Below are 18,035 nucleotides of genomic sequence, written 5' to 3' on the forward strand. Positions count from 1 at the left end.
ACCCCAAACATTTGAACGGTAGTGTAAATTTAAGACTTTCTTCACAACAAATTTGATGGTTGGTGGAGGGAGTAGTGCACCCAAAGACATACTGACAATCAACTTTTTCTTTTTTTACAAAGTATCTTGCGGATTTGAAGCAGGTTTTACATTTATAAACATTTATAATTTAGAAGAGGATATTCTCATTCTAGAAAGCATTTTAGTGGACAAAAAACCCTGAAAAACCATTTTGTTGTCCATTTAGGCACATTTTCAACTTTAGACAAATCTTACAACTTTTTTTTTAACTTTCTCATCCATCCATTGAATATTAACCCTAAAATGAATCAAATCTTCCCTATTCTATCTTTTATCTGAATGTCAAGAACATTTAGCAGTTAGCAATAAGTATTTAAGCCCATGCTAAAGTGCTCACTACATCCCAATGACTTCACACTCACTCTCTCTCTCTCTCTCTCTCTCTCTCTCTCTCACCCATCCTCCATTTTCATCTCTCCATCTTGAAAGAATGGAACAAGTCTTAATTTAATTAAAATATTCCCTCTGCATGCTAAAGTCTCTTCTTAGCGGAGGAGCTTCATGCAGAGGCCAGTGATAAGATAACAGGGCCTACTAATCAAAACAAGACATCAACTAATCTAATCTAAATCACTAACAATTACCAGCATGCCAAGCAACGCTCCCTTTTGATCAATGTTTTCTATTAAAAAGTGAAACAATTCAATATTCTAGCACGCTAATGCACTGAAGCCTCATTAGCACATCGTCCTTGGGATGGAGGCATTGTGAACGCACACACAGACACTAATTCATGGTTAATTTACGGGATGAGGACCATCTCCCCTTCATCAGACCGCAGAGGACTTTTGCAGGAGAGAGAGACGACCAGAAAAGGAAATATTGTTCTTTGAAAAAAAAACTTAATTTATGGCAGCCTCACACTGAGGTGCCCTCCTGTTCCTATTCTTTGCTTTCTTATGCATTTCATTCAAGGGCATCTCATTTCCTTTTAAAATTCATACAGCAAAACGTCTGAATAAATCCGCCACATGCCAGATATTTCATCATGTGGTTCTGTATGTTTATGCCACTGCGTTTCACACTATTCTTCCCCTAAAACAGGATGTCAGGAGAACTGAAATGTTATTCGGATGTGGCCTGAGCTTTTCGACGTCGAGTGTCAGCCGTCCTGCAGTACTGAGCTCAGTAGAGCATGTTTATTTAGCGTTTGATGTTCTCTGACTGGTCACTTCCTACATCACTACCTGGAGCCCTTGAGTAACCCTTAAAGACTTGTCCTGTGTGAAATGAGAGACTCTGGCATGCAGGTTCTTGGCTACAGAATAATATTACTCTCCATTACTTACTTCCTGTCTGACAGGTCCTGAAAGGAGCCTGAGAGGAGCCGTGGTAAGGACCTTCTATGTGTATATCCCAAGAAATTAGTCATATTTGGGGGGGAAAAATGCCTTTTGGGAAAATTTCCAATTATTAGAAAATTTGAAAAATGCAAAAACATAGCTTTAACGGCAGGGTTTTGGACTGTCTAAACGATTTTCTTTAATTACATTTTTTTAAATAGACATTTATAATGTTACAAAAGATTTCCATTTCAAATAAAATTGTCTATTCGCCAAAAAATCCTGAAAATGTACAATGGATGGAAAGATCACTGAACACTAGAGTAATAGCTTCTGAAAATTCACTTTGTTGTCACAGGTATTAATTACATTTGAATATATATTAAAATAGAAAACTGTTATTTTAAATTGTAATAATATTTCACAATATTACTGTTTTTACTGTATTTTTAATCAAATAAATGCAGCTTTGGTGAGCAAAAGAGACTTCTTATAAAACCATTAAAGTCGCAGTGTGAAATAACAGAAGTCTCTCCTGAATGTCAATATCCAAGCAAAAGTGTGTATGTGTGTGAACTCACATCAATAACCTGTGGAGTGTGTGTAGGCGACTGTGGATTAGTGGTGCTTTTGTTTCCAGCCTTCATTGCGGCATCTCTACGGGCCTGTTCCAATAGCAGCCTGGCCCTCTCCTTCAGCTCCTCTTGACGAGATAGGACCTTCTGCAATTGAGAGCAAGATGTTTTCATTCAATTTTGAGTGCAACAAAGTTTCCCTTTGTATATGTATAACCATGATCTGTTTCACCTTCTCTTCGATGTTGTTAGACACTGGGGCAGTTACGACTTCCTGAAAAAAAAAAAAAAACTATGTAAGAACAAATCAGTAGATGCCCCATTCTCCTTTATGTTGTGTGAGTCAGATTAGCTTCTCTTTCAAATGCTATAAATTATCATCAGATTGGTATTGCTGTGATTCTGACAGCTGAGAGGAGATAGAGTGACATTTGCTCCTGATCACTTAACATTGCGGGAGAGAGGGCATCTACACTGTGAAACACATTCAGTAAAACAACCGAATGAAGTCCTAACAAACTTTAACGCGGTGCCAAGTAACTGTCACCATGGTAACGCACTTCTCATGTCACAGCTGAGGCCTTGATGACATGTCAAAATAAAATCAGGACAAATCTAAGCTGGAAAGTTATTCAGTGGAAGAAATGACAGTGATACATGGAGAGTGTGTGATAAAAGTTAGCTGTGCTGCAATACCTGCGTGCGTGTGTATATGTGCACGCTGTATAGATGAGGAGAGGCTCTCATGCGGAACACGCTATAACCCGTGTCAGTATTAGAGCTGCAGGCGGGACGGCCCGTACATAATGACATGCCACTCCGAGTGACACGCGGCTGCTGTCTATGCCGATCAGGCGTCTTACAAAATGGCAAAAATATCAAACATGTATAAAGCTTCAAACAGTTTTATGTGCTTTGATTTTATATGCCAGCTTTTTCCATTTAAGCTGTAACTGCTTTTCTGTTGGGAGTGTTCAGGGCATTATTCATTTAACATGCATGTGTATCTACCTGTGTTTGTAACCTGAAAGTGTGTGTCTGTGTATTTATGTATGATGTTGAAGACTTGCTTGTGCTGGACCATTTGTCATGTGAGCATTTTACTGCTCAACCCTTTTTGACCAATGAATTTCCAAAATATTTCCATGACTTTTCCAGTCATTTGTGATGATAATTTTTACATCACACTGACAAAGTGTAGTTTCTATTCAATTAAATACTTTTTAAATTGATGGTAGAAATTTCCATGAGCTCTCATTATTTTCATGACTTTTCTAGGCCTGGAAATCCCACTTTTGAAATTAAAATGCCTTTTAAATTCTAATTGAACTTCTGAATTTGAATAGAATTTGAACTGAGGTAGCAAGCGATGTAGACTTACAATTTGAATGAAAGAAAAATTAAAATGAACTGAAATTCAAATAAATTCATGACGCTATTTGATGTTTTTTATAATAAAAATTTGAAAGTTTTGAAAAAAAAAAGATGATAGACAGATAGAGAGGCTGGCAGGCAGTCAGATAAATAAAGACAGATAGAATGATAGTGAAAACGATAGAATAACAAAACAGTACCGACAGACACACAGATAGAAAAACTAAAAATTATAGACAGAATGACAGAGCTACAGACAGACAGATGTTGTCATGCATGTGTGTTGACATTTACCTGTGTGTGTCTAGCGGATGTGTGTGTGTGGTTGGTCTGGGCACTGCTGTCTGACGTGCTGTCAGATTCAGAGTGGCGCAAACTCGCTCTCTTCTTCTTGACAAGATCAGTGTCTCTGTTATACGTGAAGCCCACTTTGTGTGTGTTTGCTAGAGAAGACCCGGTCTGCCATGTGGGCAACCCAGATTCAGTTTGTTTTTCAGCAGGTCGTGGGGCCTCGTCCTGCTCCCTGGAGTCTCTGGTATGGCTGGCGGTCAACCCACCCAACTGCCCTCTCTCCTTTTCTCTCTCCAGCCTGTGAGACAGGTCACCCATGTCCAGTGTATCTGCTTTGAGGAGCTTTTTCTGTTCTGCAGCAGAAGGTTGGCTGGTGTGGGTCTCAAGGCTGGTTCTGGTGCTCTGGGCGGGTCGTGGGTGAGGTTCTGTGATTGTGGGAACTGCTGGAGAGTCCCGGCCTGCTGTAGACACCCGCAAAGATGGAGTTACTTCTTTTAAAACTTCCCCAGGTAAGACAGACAGAGAACCAGAACTCCCGCCTGTCACGACTGACTTCACTTCCTCTTCTTTCTCACCATGCTCACCATTACTTGCTGCGGCACCCTGATCAGCGGGGTCGCGGTGAATGTCATTGAGTTCGGCATAGAACTTGTCTTGGTCAATAGAACTGTTTGTGTCTGTTTCGAAGTCTCCAACTTTGTATGTGCTACGACTGCTGTTGGCTTCGATCTGCACAACGTTGAGTTCCTCACCGCTGAAATGTGCCCGGATCTGATACAGATACGTCATCACTGTCAGCTTATCCGGGATCGCCAACAGAACCATGTCAGATGGTTCTAGGAGCCGGGAGATTCCCAGACTGGCAAAACCATCATATGCCTGCAGACATAAAAAAAGATGTTTAAAACAAAGCACAGAAAATAAAGGACAGGATCAAATGAAACATGGTAAATAAAAGGACTGGTGGAACGAGAAAAGAGAAAAAAAAAAATCTTTGATTGTTCTTTGATTGTTCTTTTATTTATGAAATTCTTCGTAACACATTAAAACACAACAACACTGTATCTGAAGGGCAAATAAATGTACTTTGTGTCAATAACTGGTGAATTGCTATAATATTTTAGGTAACACTTTACAATAAGGTTGTATTAGTTAACATTAGTTAATGCATTAGTTAACATGAACTAACCATGAACAACACCTCTGTAAACAAATCATTCATCAAAGTAAAAAAATAAATAATAATTCCAATCGTTCTAAAAAAATAAATGAATAATAAAAAATAAAAATAAAAAACAATAATATTATATATATAATTTTTATAAATAAAATAAGATTAAAACCTGTCAACCAAATCATTCATCAAAAAAAAAAAATATATAATTCTAGGTCAGACTATCATTCTTCAAAATTAAAAAAATAAAATCTGGTTCGGACAATAGTTTTATAAATAAATAAATGTATTTAATTCATTAGAAATCATATTAAATTAAATAAATAATTAAATATATACATTTTAACACGCTTCTTTTAACACTATCCACAGAACATGCCGGAAAGTAATTTATTGATTTATCTATCAAAGCCAATTTCTACTTGTATTTGGAACACGGCGGGTGTTAATTTGGATTACTTTGGGTAAGGTGGAAGAGTTTGGTATAGAGAGAATATAATTGGGTAAAATGTAGAATGAAAAGGAAAAGTTCAAAACTAGGGAGAAAGCAGTAGCATAAAGGTGAAAGGGACAAACAGGGTGCAGGTTGAGGGGTGAAAATGAATTTAGGGTGAAAGGGTAAACGACCAAGCCAAGGTATAGGATGAAGGGAAAAAGAGAACGATAGGGTAAAGGGTGACGGGAAGAAGGTTGTAGGGTGATGGGAAGGAGAGACAGTTAGGGTGTAGGGTGCATGCAGGAATTAGATTTGGGATAAGACAAGCTGGGATCAGTAGGATGCGGCAGGCGGTGACAGCTAATGTCAAGGATGGTTCTCCATGATAAGAGAGCACGATACCAAGAAACACTAAACTAATCCTGCCTCAGTCTTATCGCATACATCTCCCACTCGCCCTCCTTCCATCTCCTTCACTTTCTCTCTCACTTTTCCCCCTTTCCGTCACTCTCTCTCTCTCTCTCTCTCTCTCTCTCTCTCTCTCTCTCTCTCTCTCTCGGCAGTGAGTATAATTGCACTGATTTGTCCGGTTGAGGAGAACAGGCAGATAATCAAACAGCCAAACTCAATCCCTGATCGGGAGATAGAGGGAAAGAGAGAGAGAGAGAGAGAGAGAGAGAGAGAGAGAGAGAAACGGAAGGAAGAAGTGAAAGTAAACTGGCTGACATTATCACGGTAATCCACAGAATGAATGAAAGAAAAGTTACTTTCTCGTTCTCTTAAGAATCTGAGAATACAACAGTATAAAGAAAAGCCTACAAATTAGCCTTCTGTCTCGCCCTCCCCCAGATTCGCCTTATCAGAGCTGCTATCAGAGCCGAGCTGATGGCCGAGAGAATTTCAGCCTGTTGACGAGTGTTGACTATTGTCTCAACCTCTGCTGCTAAACCATCTACTGACTTTATCAGGTTTGTCCCCTTTATTGGCGTGAGCGAGAGAGAGAAAGCAAGAGAAAGGGAGGGGAGGGATAATCAAAGGTAAGCCGATTCTCAATTTACAATTAATCTCATCTTTCTTTCTCTTGCGCCTTCTCTTTTTTCTGTTTGCTGGAGGCTAACAATGGTGATGCAGAGCTTTGCAGAGCAAGGCAAATGTAAGGTATAGACAGCTGAATAGAAAAAAAAGGGGAACGAAGAAGGGTGGGAAAACAAAGAGTCTGCAGGTATGTGTTGTTTGGGTTTTAACTCTAAAGAAAGAGTGAATAAATGGTGGAATGAACGGAACTAAAGTTTCTGATTGAGATACTTAAATGTAAGCTACATTCACACTGCAGCTGAATGTGGTCAAAATCTGATTATTTTCCTTCGCATGTTAAACTGAATAGTATAAACATTCTAAGGGAAAAACTATTTAATGACATTATTGCAATTTCTCCAGTCTTCAGTGTCACATGATCCTTGAAATCATTCTAATATGCTGATTTGGTGCTCAAGAAACATTTCTTATTATCAACGTTGAAAACGATTGTGCGGTATAATAGTTTTGAAGAAATCGTGATTTCAAAAGAACATTATTTTAATTATTAACATTGTAAAAGTCTATCACTTTTTGTATTGTTCTCTTTAAAAATTCATAAAAATAACAAAAATATTCCTGACCCCTAACTTTTGAGTGGTAGTGTATATAATAAAATGAAAATAGGAAAAAGTATAAATTACATATAATTAGATTTATTATTATTATTTAGAATTAAAAATAATATAATTCATTACATAGATTATAAAGAGTGTTTGTATCAATGTCTGTTTACTGGGAGCAAGCCAAGTTCCTGGAAGAGGGAAAAGGAGAGTCTCTCAGTTTCATTGCTCTAATCTTTAAAACAGCAAATCATGCTTGATTAAAATAAATACACCATGTAAACAGCAGTTTGTGTGCGAGTGTGTGTGAGCAAGCACGTCCAGATGATTTAACCCTAAAATCACACTTCTGATGTACTGCGTCAACAACTACCAAACCCATTTATTCAATGGACAGAAATGTGCTGTTTGCTCTCTTTCTGTGTATAAATGATGCAGCAGCACTAATAACCCGTGTGAACTGTGCGATTGTGTGTTTAAGACGTTCTCTTCCTGCTCCAGTCTGTCGGACCCTCCCCCACACTAAAAGGACAATGAAAAGCATTTTGTTTTGTGAATGACATCGCTGAATGATTGACAGGTATCCATCGCTGTCAGTCACACACACAGCCAGAGGGGCTTTTCTGCCCCCTGTCTGCACATTTATCGAGGAACACAGGAACACATACACGCAGGCGCACACGTGCACGCACAGATCAGATATCATGGGAAATTACTGCTAGTCTCTCTCTCTCGACACACACACACACACAGAAAATAATTCTTTTCACTGCCTGTATGACCAAACCGTCCTCTCCTCTCCCCTCTGCTATTGATTGCTCTTATCTGTCATATTTCAATGGAGATTATTGCAATCACGGCTGTGCCAGAGAGTGTCGCGCTGATTCTATCACATGGAAATGAATGCAGTTTATATAAATGTGTGTGTTTGAGATGTATAGAGAGTGCTCTTAACCTCCTCAGCTTGGGATAGTCATTTATCATTGAAAGAGAGCGAGAGTACGCACACTTTGGTGTGTTGGAGAGAAGAAAATTGCGGATATGATAGGGCAGGAAATGAACTCGGGAAGTGACTGCAGGTATTGAGTGCAGGGATAAAGTGATGACAGATGAAAGGAATGGTGGGGAAAGGAGAGTGCAAGGAGCACATTAAACGCACCTAATAAAGTCTAGATGGAGTTAATCTGAAGGGCTGAAATAAGAGTTAATCTGCAGCGCTCCAGAATACAGTGATCAATCAATGGAGCGGAATTACAGAGGAATTATGTTTTATACATCCACAAATCCAAATAGATTCCAAACAAATCCAGGAAGCAACTCTTCAGCAAATATACATTTGTTTCGTACTGTGTGCTGCTGTGCATTGTGTGTGTGTTTTGAGAGAGACAGAGATGCTTGGAGTAATCCTTGTTGGCACAGCCACCTGGCGGTTTATTTAAACAGGCATTTGAGAGCTGACAGCAATATCCACACATTCCTCACTCTCTCTCTGAAGGCCCATTTGTTGCGCACATCCCACTGAAAATTCTTGACTGAATGGAACAAGGTATAATGTAAATGTAAAACAATAACAAGAGACAGGGCGAAAGTAGATAAATAAGTAGATAAGATAATAAGTAGATAATAAGAAGATCTGAAAAAGGCAGATCTCCAGGAGCAGGACTGATGGCCGTTATCATAATCTGAGCTGGTGCATTGGTTTTTATGCTACCATTTAGAAGTTTAAAGGTTAGTTAGAAATACTTTTATTCAGCAAAGATGCACTAAATTGATCAAAATTGACAGTAAAGACTTAAATAAATATTTCAAATAAATCCTTTCTATTAATCAAAGAATCTTGAAACAATGCATCAAGGGTTCCACAAAAATATTAATCAGCACAACTGTGTTCAACATTGATGATGATAAGAAATGTTTCTTGAGCAGCAAATCATCATATTAGAATGATTTCATCATGTGACACTGAAGACTGGAGTAATGATGGTGACAAAACATCACATGATTTGCAAATCACAGAAATACATAACTTTCTAAACTATATTCAAATATTTTTTTTTTAATATTTCACAATATTACTGTTTTTACTGTACTTTTGATCAATGCAGCCTTGGTGAGCATAAGAGACTTTCAAAAATATAAAACATTTAAAAAAATCTTACTGACCCCAAATTTTTGAATGGTAGTTAAAATCAAGTTCATATCATAAATGGTTCTTTCTGCTAGGTCTTCAGAGTTGTTTTAGTGCGGATCCAAGTGCAATTGCTGTGTTAATATAAAGTATGCCCGAAAAAACTGAATCAAAAGCTGAAAACAAACTAGATATGAAAATGCCCTTATTATAAAAATGACAAGAAAGATTCATTATTGAGTAATTTCTTAAACTTCAAAAAAAAATTATATTAATAATATTTAAATAATAATATTTCTAAAGTCTATAACGGCTTGGGTCTACCAATTATACTTAACCTAACAACAACAGAAGTTAATGGGAGTTCTTCACAAGTTTACGGTATGTGTGTGTGTGTGTGTGTCTTCTGTTTAGACCTCCTTTGTCCTGCATTTTCCTAAGTGTGTGATTAACATCCCTTTATTTCTCTTCCTTTCCTCCCTCTCCTTTCTTCTTTCTCTGAGGAGAGAAGACTGTAAAGTTTATTTATAGCATGTTTATGAATTATGATGCTATCTTACGACTCCCAGGTGACTTACTCCATCCACACAAACACGAGCAAACACACACACACACACACACACACACACACACACACACACACACACACACACACACACACACACACACACACACACACACACACACACACACACACACACACACACACACACACACACACACACACACACACACACACACACACACACACACACACACACACACACACACACACACACACACACACACACACACACACACACACACACACACACACTCTTTCCATCAGTGTCGGCAGGGGAGCCGCATTCTGAAAGTGGCAATTAGAGAACGCTGGGTGGGAGTGAATCAGATTTATAACAAAATAAATCACCTATGAGGAGGATTACTGATGCACAAACAAACGGAGAGAGAAAGAGTGTGTGTGTAGCATTTACCTTTTTGTTGTTTTCTTTAATATCTTGAGGATTGAGAGCCTTGTAGTCACTAGGAGGGAGGAAAGAACAGCAAGAGAGAGAGAGTTAGCTTTAAATATGCATCTCATGTAATGGCTGTAGAACTGTAACATGCAATTTCACAGCTCTGCAATCAACACAACTAATAGCGTGTGTGTGAGTGCAAGCAAAATTAGACACACACACATCCACTCATCCACTCAACACATTAAACGTTTCATCTCTCGTTCTCCACCACCCTACTCATTGTTTGCCTGGGGTCTTAACTCTTCAGCTGGGGAAACAGTAGTGGGCTACTCTAAAAATTGACAATATCCTTCATTTTGCTTTTATCATAAGCTTTCACTACATGTCATTTAAACCTTGATGTGGGCTGGTTACTGTCCCCTAGGGCACAATGCGTTTTAAAAGACCTTGAGGAATTTCTCCTCGAGACGACATTTATAAACACATCCAGCTGAAATAGTTATTAGATCATATTTCTGCTCGCTTGCACATTCTTGGTTATGTGAGAAGTAAAATCATTGCAGAGAATATTTTTTTTTTCTTTAGAATAATGGTCACTGATCATCAATGCACAACATAACAATGCATTCAGCAAACAAGGTACATTTTAAATGCAGGTTGTCACTAAATGCCAGTGTGTGCGTGAAAAGTGTGTGTGAAAAGTACAGAGAAAAGGTTGAAAGAAATGCCTTGATACATGGCAATCAATGTAAAATGTTTAATAAAAGTAACAGATAATAAATCAGTCAATCTCTTCCTTAAATAGACAGTTCCAGGTTCCTGATACTTTAGCGTACGCTCAACCCAGAGGGTGGTTGGCCGTGGCGCTGTCAGCACTGTGATGAATCTGCTGTAAGTGTAGTAATTAAGGAGGATTTGAGTCATTCCTGATGAGACCAAACACAGAAATGTTCAGAAATAAGACAGAGGGATTAAAAACTCTCCATCATAAACCATATTAGACCCCCCACACAGAGTGAGATTCTCACAGGGAGGGAGAGAGAGAGAGAGAGATGAATAAAGTGAGTTGTGCATACATAGTTTAGGTTTAGGGCTGTCACCATCAATTATATTGAGTAATCTGATGATTATTTTGATCAAAGGAAACAGCTGAAAATGGGTTGACATTAAAAAGAACAATCGATAGAAATCTGTGAATCTCTATAGTGCCATAAGGCAATTTTTTATGCAAAACTGAGTACGGAGTACTGTTTATTCAAGAGACTCTGACAGTCCTAATATAGTGTTCCATGAGTAAAGAGTTACTATAATAACAACTATAGGAGAGAATGGTGTCATTTGTGTCAGTAGGTAATTTGTCACCCCCTTAATCTAATAAACTGTGCATACTGTAATTTTTGTCAAGGTGCAATTGGCAGTGTATGAATCCATGTCAATTTATGACTCAAGATTGATCTTGAAGCATTTTACCAATGGTAGCTGTGGGCTAAAATGTGTTTTAGTTATCAACTAAAAAGCTTACTTTTTGACTTAACACTTGACATGTTCACTCAAAAGCGGAAATTTTTCACCCATATGACGTTGCAAACCCGTATGATTTTATTTTACATATGTGAAACAGAAAACAAGATATGACCATTTAAATTTTTGGGTGAACTCTCCCTTTAAAGTGAGGTAAATTGTGTCACCCCCCCCATGAACTAAACAGATACTGCTGACTGAACTCCTCAGGAGGCTCATCTTGTATGTGTTGAGGCTTGTGGAAGACGAGTGTGTATTGTCATGTATGTGCATGGCTTACATAAAGTCAGGTCTGAAGTGGTGTAAAAGGGCACAGAACGCCAGTCCATTCCTCCAGGAAGTAGTGAAGTTGGTGATTTTGACGCCTCTGTAGTTTTTTGTGACCTCACGACACCAGGCCAATAGGGACTGACTTGCATTCGGCCTCCCACCAAGAATAGGACTGGGAATTGGACTGGGCTAAAGAAAAAGATAGAGAGAAGGAAGGGTGTAGAAAAAAAAGAGATAAATTAAATTACTTGACAGTTTTGACTTGAGATCAATATAATCTCACAGACTACTTATTTATCAGAACAGTAAACGAAATACATTAAAACATATATTACATAAACAGATATATACAAAACTAAATTAATATTCATGAGCATGCAAAACAGTGGCCTAAAATCCCTTTGCCAGGGCAGTCTTGTCAATGTACCACCAGACAAAACAAACAAACAAAAGAAAGAAACTTTTTCTTTTCATTTTCATTATACACAATGCGTTGCATAATATATGCAGAAAAGGGAAAGGAATTAGAGAAACACAGCTTGAAATTATACGGAGACACAAACTGTACACCAAATTACACACAACTCATTTAGTCCAAGCCTTGACTAATTTTCAAATACACACTATTATTCTCTCTCCTACACATACACACACAACCCTCTTATTGTCCCTCTTTTCTTCAAAAGTTCTTAAATTCCAATCAAGAACATCAGATCTAACCCATCTCGCTCCAATTAGCTTTGTAAGCTTAGCTTTGTTAAAAGTCGCCTCTGTTGAAACCCTCTGTCTAATTTGAACAAAACACACACACACACACACACACACACACACACACACACACACACACACACACACACACACACACACACACACACACACGCAAATGCACACAAAAGACTTACATGCTCGTTCTAATGAGATCTTTGGTCTGTAAGGAGTGTATGACCATGGATAATGTAAACACATGATTAATAAAGACCAGCCTTTGAAGCTGTATCAGTCTGGATTAAGAGTCCAACTAAACGGAGGAACGAGAATTCTAATCCCACAAATCCAGAAACACAAAGCGGCAGGAACCCAATCGCACCGGGAGTCTGGCCACTTTCGGACATAATCCCGTTAAAAATGGAGACGGCGCGTTACGGATACATAACGCTTGAAATTCATATTCTGCGGTGCACATGCTCACAATTTTTCCTCTCACAATAACTTTTTAATAACGATAATCAAATAGCCTGAGACAAAACTTGCAGCTATCTGATGAATTGCAGCCTGATAGATTCCACATCTAAATACAAATCTAACATGTTATAAAAGGGTGCTCATCCTGCAGAAATACATTATCATAGGACAGGTATCTGTATGGATCTGTGTGTGCAAAGGAAGAGAGACTCTGCCATTCCCCTGATAAGAGCGCTATACATCAGCTGGTCAACATTTCACGCATGTATGGCAGCTTAACAACGCCCCCTTTTGGCCCTAATTTGCTGCTGCAGGAGGATTCAAGGACGCACAGACTTTTTAAAAAATGCTCGTAAGGGGCCCAGAGCAACCTTATGTAAATTTCAGACTAAAACTCAAAAACTATAAAAAGAAAAATGATATAATAAAAAGGGAACCGGGACGTCCTAAAGGTGTGGTTTGAGTAGATTGGCAAGACGCTGAAGCTGTAACTTCCTTTAGATTCTTCGAAATGCTTGCCTCTTAGATTATCATAATTAAATGCTAAGATCCGAACGAATGCCACTGAGGGCAAGTGTGTTATTTGTGCGTTTATACATCCGTCTGCACAATCTGAAAGGTTAAGGTTGTCTTGAAAGAGCAGGAGGGAAAAGTCAAGTGAGGGGCCCTTGGGGCTCCAACAGCCTTTTTACTCTAGAGAGAGACATGCACATACACAAACAGACTAATAACAATGCTCAGGATGCCACCACAACAGTAAAAACAGATGAATACAAACAAACATCCAACAATGAAGAACAAAAGTTGTATATTTTGACATGTTGAATTTTTTTTTTTTTTTTTTTTTTTTTTACATAGTCTGAACCTCGTTTAAAGGAGAAAATTATCAATGAGCAAAGCTTTTGAGTTTTTAACTTCATTCTTTCTTTTATTTCACTGTTGATTCTTTTGTGTCATGCCCAATCTGTTAAGTGACCTCAAACTAGGATGCTTACTTTTAATTACAAAAAGCAAATACCTCGTATTAAAGAGTCTCATATTCAATCAGAGATCAACAACAGTGATTTAGTCTAAGTGTGACTAAGTGTCTACACACACATGCTACATGGGGGCGGGGAAGAACACGTTAAGCTCCCGACGAATGCAAAACCCGCAACCACTTTTTCATGTCACTTTTCCGCCATGCATGATAAGAGAGCTGTAAGTTCCTGAGGCAGTCTTTGCTCCTTTTAAGAGATGTTTGAAGTAGCTGTCTAATTTCAGCTCAATAATTACCTGGGATTACCGGCCAGGTGCTATTAAAGCAATTAGAAGACAACAGCCGTTTAGGAGCACTCGGCTCTTTAGGCTAACAGTACCCTGTGGCACCTTTACAGCGGGAGGAAAACAGTAACACTGACACACCAAGACACGTTTAAACTCTCAGGAACCATGGCTTATTTAATTCATCCTCCTCCGCTGTAAAAACAGGTTGATTCCAGGGTGCCTACCTGCCCCACTGTCAATGACTGATATGACCGGTTATAAAAAACTAAATCTAAAATGCTACATTTGCTAAAGTAGCTACAATTCACTGCAACTTTTGAGGCCCAGAAAGGTTGTTTTTTTTGCACACAAAAAGTATTCTTGTCGCTTCGTAACATTAAGGTTGAACCACTGTAGTCACATGGATTATTTTAACGATGTCCTTATTACCTTCCTGGGCCTTGAAAGAGGTAATAACGTTGTCTATAGGGGGTCAGAAAGCTCATGGATTTCTTAATTTGTGTTCTGAAGGTCTTACTTGTTTGAAACATCATGAGGGTGAGTAATTAATGACATCAACTAACCCTTTCTCAGTACTTATTTAAGTACAATGTAACTACGTCACCTTAAAATAAAGTGTAACCGACGGAACAGTTTAGCAGTTTACAATACAGTTTACATTAGTACAGTTCAGAAGTTTATCTTTGAAAAGAAGTTTAGTTTATATTTAAACAATTCAGTAGTTAAAATTTGAACTGTATGGTTTACAATTGAAGTTTAGCAGTTTACAACTTTTATACAACTTATAAACTTTCAGCAGTTTATATTTAAACAGTGCTTATGAATATTTTCAATAGTTTATATTTGAAACATTCAGATATAAAATTTAATAAGTTTACAGTGAGTCTACCATTATGTTTTAAATGAATCAGTTTTTATTGCAGTAGAACAGTTCAGAAGTTCATATCTGACCAGAATGACATAAGGGTAAGTAATGACAGAATGTTCATTTTTGGGTGAACTAACACTAATTAACTACATGTACTTCTATAGAGTTACGGTTAAGGTTTGGTTTAGGGTTAATTACTTGTAATTATGCATGATTTACTGTTATTACTATAGTAAGTACATGTAACTACGTCACCTTAAAATAAAGTGTTACCAACGGTTCTAATGTAAACTATACTGTTAATCTAATTAACAGGGTTAACTTGGGTTAACTTAACCCAATTCCATCAATACAAATAATAGTGAAACATTGTGTGTCAGTTCATTCACAAAATATGCTTCATCAATCAAATTGGAACAAAAATCAGTTCTGTGGAAACGATGTAAAAGTTCTGCCTTCATTCACAAGCTCACAGCACAGACTAAACTGAAACAACACTGACAGGGATTTCTGGTGTCACATAGAGCGCGTGTACTTATCAAACGCAGCGCTGTCTTGCCCTGAGCAGCGGTCGCGGGGGGAGGGGGTGTGGGGATAGGAGGAGAAAAATAAACGATTGGCAGCGGCGTGTTTCTGCGCTGGAGGACAGGATTACAGCGCCGTTTCTTCCCACAAACAGAACATATTAAAATGAAGCTGCATTCATCGCTATCCAACACACACACACAAAGAGAGAGAGAGAGAGAGAGAGAGAGAGAGAGAGAGAGAGAGAGAAACAAAACGGCAAAAAAAAAATCATGCAGCATTTCAACATCTGCCAAAAATAAGATGGAGACAGAAAAGATATTCATTATTCATGATGGCAGCGAACGTACACACACACACCTGACACATGGTGGAGGACAGGGGCGAGGAGGAAGGAGAAGGTAAAAGGAGATGAGGAGGGGGAAAACTTAATCTGTGTTGAATGAGAGTAAGGAAGATGACAGGTGAGAGAGAAGATGGTGAGAAAGAAGATGGAGTAAAAGAGTTTGGCAAAAGAACTAGGAGAGGTCATGTGCTCAAAACAGCAGTCTTATGCTCAAAACTGTCATTCGTTGTACATTCCATTAATATATGCTTAGAATTACATTTCCCTGTTATCACAACTAACATTTTAACCTGTTGACTTCTAGGGCCCAAAATAATTCTGTGAACTGCAACAAAAATATGAGGGAAAAAAAAGACTATTAGACTGATGCAATCACACACGCATATATACACACACTAAAAAAACCAGAAGCTTCAAATCACACACACTCATTTAAACTTGTAATCCACTTAAAATGCCTGTGGCAACATCTATCTATGGCGCGCACGTGTGTGTGTATGTGTAAACACATTCACAAGGTCAGCACTCTAAACACACACAGAATAGTTTTATGATCTTAGAGAGTTGTCTCACAGAATCAGTTCCGATTTGTCATTCGATTCGCCATGTGGTGTTCAATTATTTATCATTAATTGTTTTACACCAATGTGTTTGCTTCCTGTAATTGCTTCTCAATTATTCTGCACCTTGAATCTAATGACTAAATTGTCCCTAAATGTGTGTCTCCGTACTTTACTGGCTTTACTATTGTTTCCAATTACCTTGGATATTCAATTGTGAAAGATACGTTGAACTGCTTTGAACCAAACCAAAAGCTCAATTATAAAAATGAGAGCTCACATAGAACATGATGCTACGGGAACGCATAATACAGACATTAAAGTAATATCAAATTACTATTATAATTATATGGTGTCATTTCAAAACTGCAAACACTGAAGCCCGCATGGAAATTCAAAATCACAAAGCAGTGGCCTCTCCAATGTGCAGCGTTTTGAAGTTGAAAAGATTGTCATATCTGACAAAGATCAATAAAAGAAGGGATTCTGCAAGTTGTCAACATAATACGATCTTTCAGATCGGAAACGTACAAATTTTGCAAATGAGATTGTAACCAAAAAGCATTTTAGCATGTCTTTTGCTTTCATAGATTTTGTGTGACAAAAAAATATGTTTTCACCTCTGCTCAAACAGCAACAGTTTCATATGAATTTCATCATTTCAAATGACAAACTTAAGTTTTCTTACAGAAACGAGCGAAGTTCATTTGCCTAAGCTTGAGGCTGAGGGGGAGTTTTTTGGGCCTTGTACAAAAACACAAAATATGCAAGCATGACTAAATCACATTTCCGGGGCCTGTTTCCCATGCTAAGCTACACGGCTTTAAAATTTTAAACACAACAGCCCTCGCTAAAACATAAGAAAATTTGGGAGGATACAAGCGAGAGCAAATCTCCCGCACGTGCTCGTGTGCTATACATGTGTAATGTGGTGTAATCTAACGTTAGAGGCGGTGAAAACACTGGCGGAGAGGCATAGCCCAAAACTCTGAACTGTGTAAATGAGCTTTATCTAGTGAGGCCTGCACACGCGCGCGCACATAAAAAAAAGGTATTTAGAAGCAAAAAAAGGCGACTGGCACGGGTTAGCTCTCTGATAGAGGGAGGCAGACATTCACGAAACATATCAAACGACTCAAATCACTGTAACGCTAAACATTATCAACATGCAAACATTTCTGGGAAAGCACACGCACAGAACTTAACAACAACCCTCAAATTCCCGCCACACTAAACAAACCCTATAAAAAAACCTGATTTACTGAGGCAAATCCAGACATGAGAAAAAAACAAACATATAAAGGATTTTTTTTGTGTGTTAAAGCAGCGTTGTTAGTTAAAGCAGGGATGAGAGGGTGTGTAGAGCAGGAAAAACTAAATCTATACAGCACTAATCTGCTTTAGACAACACTCCTCTACAAACAAATTACAGGAGGCGAAGTTCAGCGATCTGCTCTGATAAAGCTGTCATTTATCAATGAATCCGCAATGCACACGGAAACTCATTAAGAGCAGAGCAGCAGTAATACTGCGCGAAGAAGGAGGGAGAGAGGGAT

General features: G+C 38.3%; 1 protein-coding gene across 5 annotated transcripts in view; it reads right to left on the reverse strand.

The window, feature by feature from the left end:
* Positions 1-18,035, reverse strand: part of ehbp1 (EH domain binding protein 1) — a 158,292-nt gene that overhangs the window by 55,204 nt on the left and 85,053 nt on the right. For all 5 annotated transcript variants that reach the window (XM_079833627.1, XM_079833626.1, XM_079833625.1 and 2 more), the window contains 5 exons: positions 11,743-11,921; positions 9,957-10,005; positions 3,608-4,483; positions 2,172-2,213; positions 1,946-2,086 (listed from right to left, as the gene is read on the reverse strand). In XM_079833627.1, the coding sequence (XP_079689753.1) occupies positions 1,946-2,086; positions 2,172-2,213; positions 3,608-4,483; positions 9,957-10,005; positions 11,743-11,921 (1,287 nt within the window). The remainder of the gene's footprint in view (positions 1-1,945; positions 2,087-2,171; positions 2,214-3,607; positions 4,484-9,956; positions 10,006-11,742; positions 11,922-18,035) is intronic.

This window comes from Gobio gobio (assembly GCF_949357685.1).
Source record: "Gobio gobio genome assembly, chromosome: 13".
Classification (NCBI taxonomy): Eukaryota; Metazoa; Chordata; class Actinopteri; order Cypriniformes; family Gobionidae; genus Gobio; species Gobio gobio.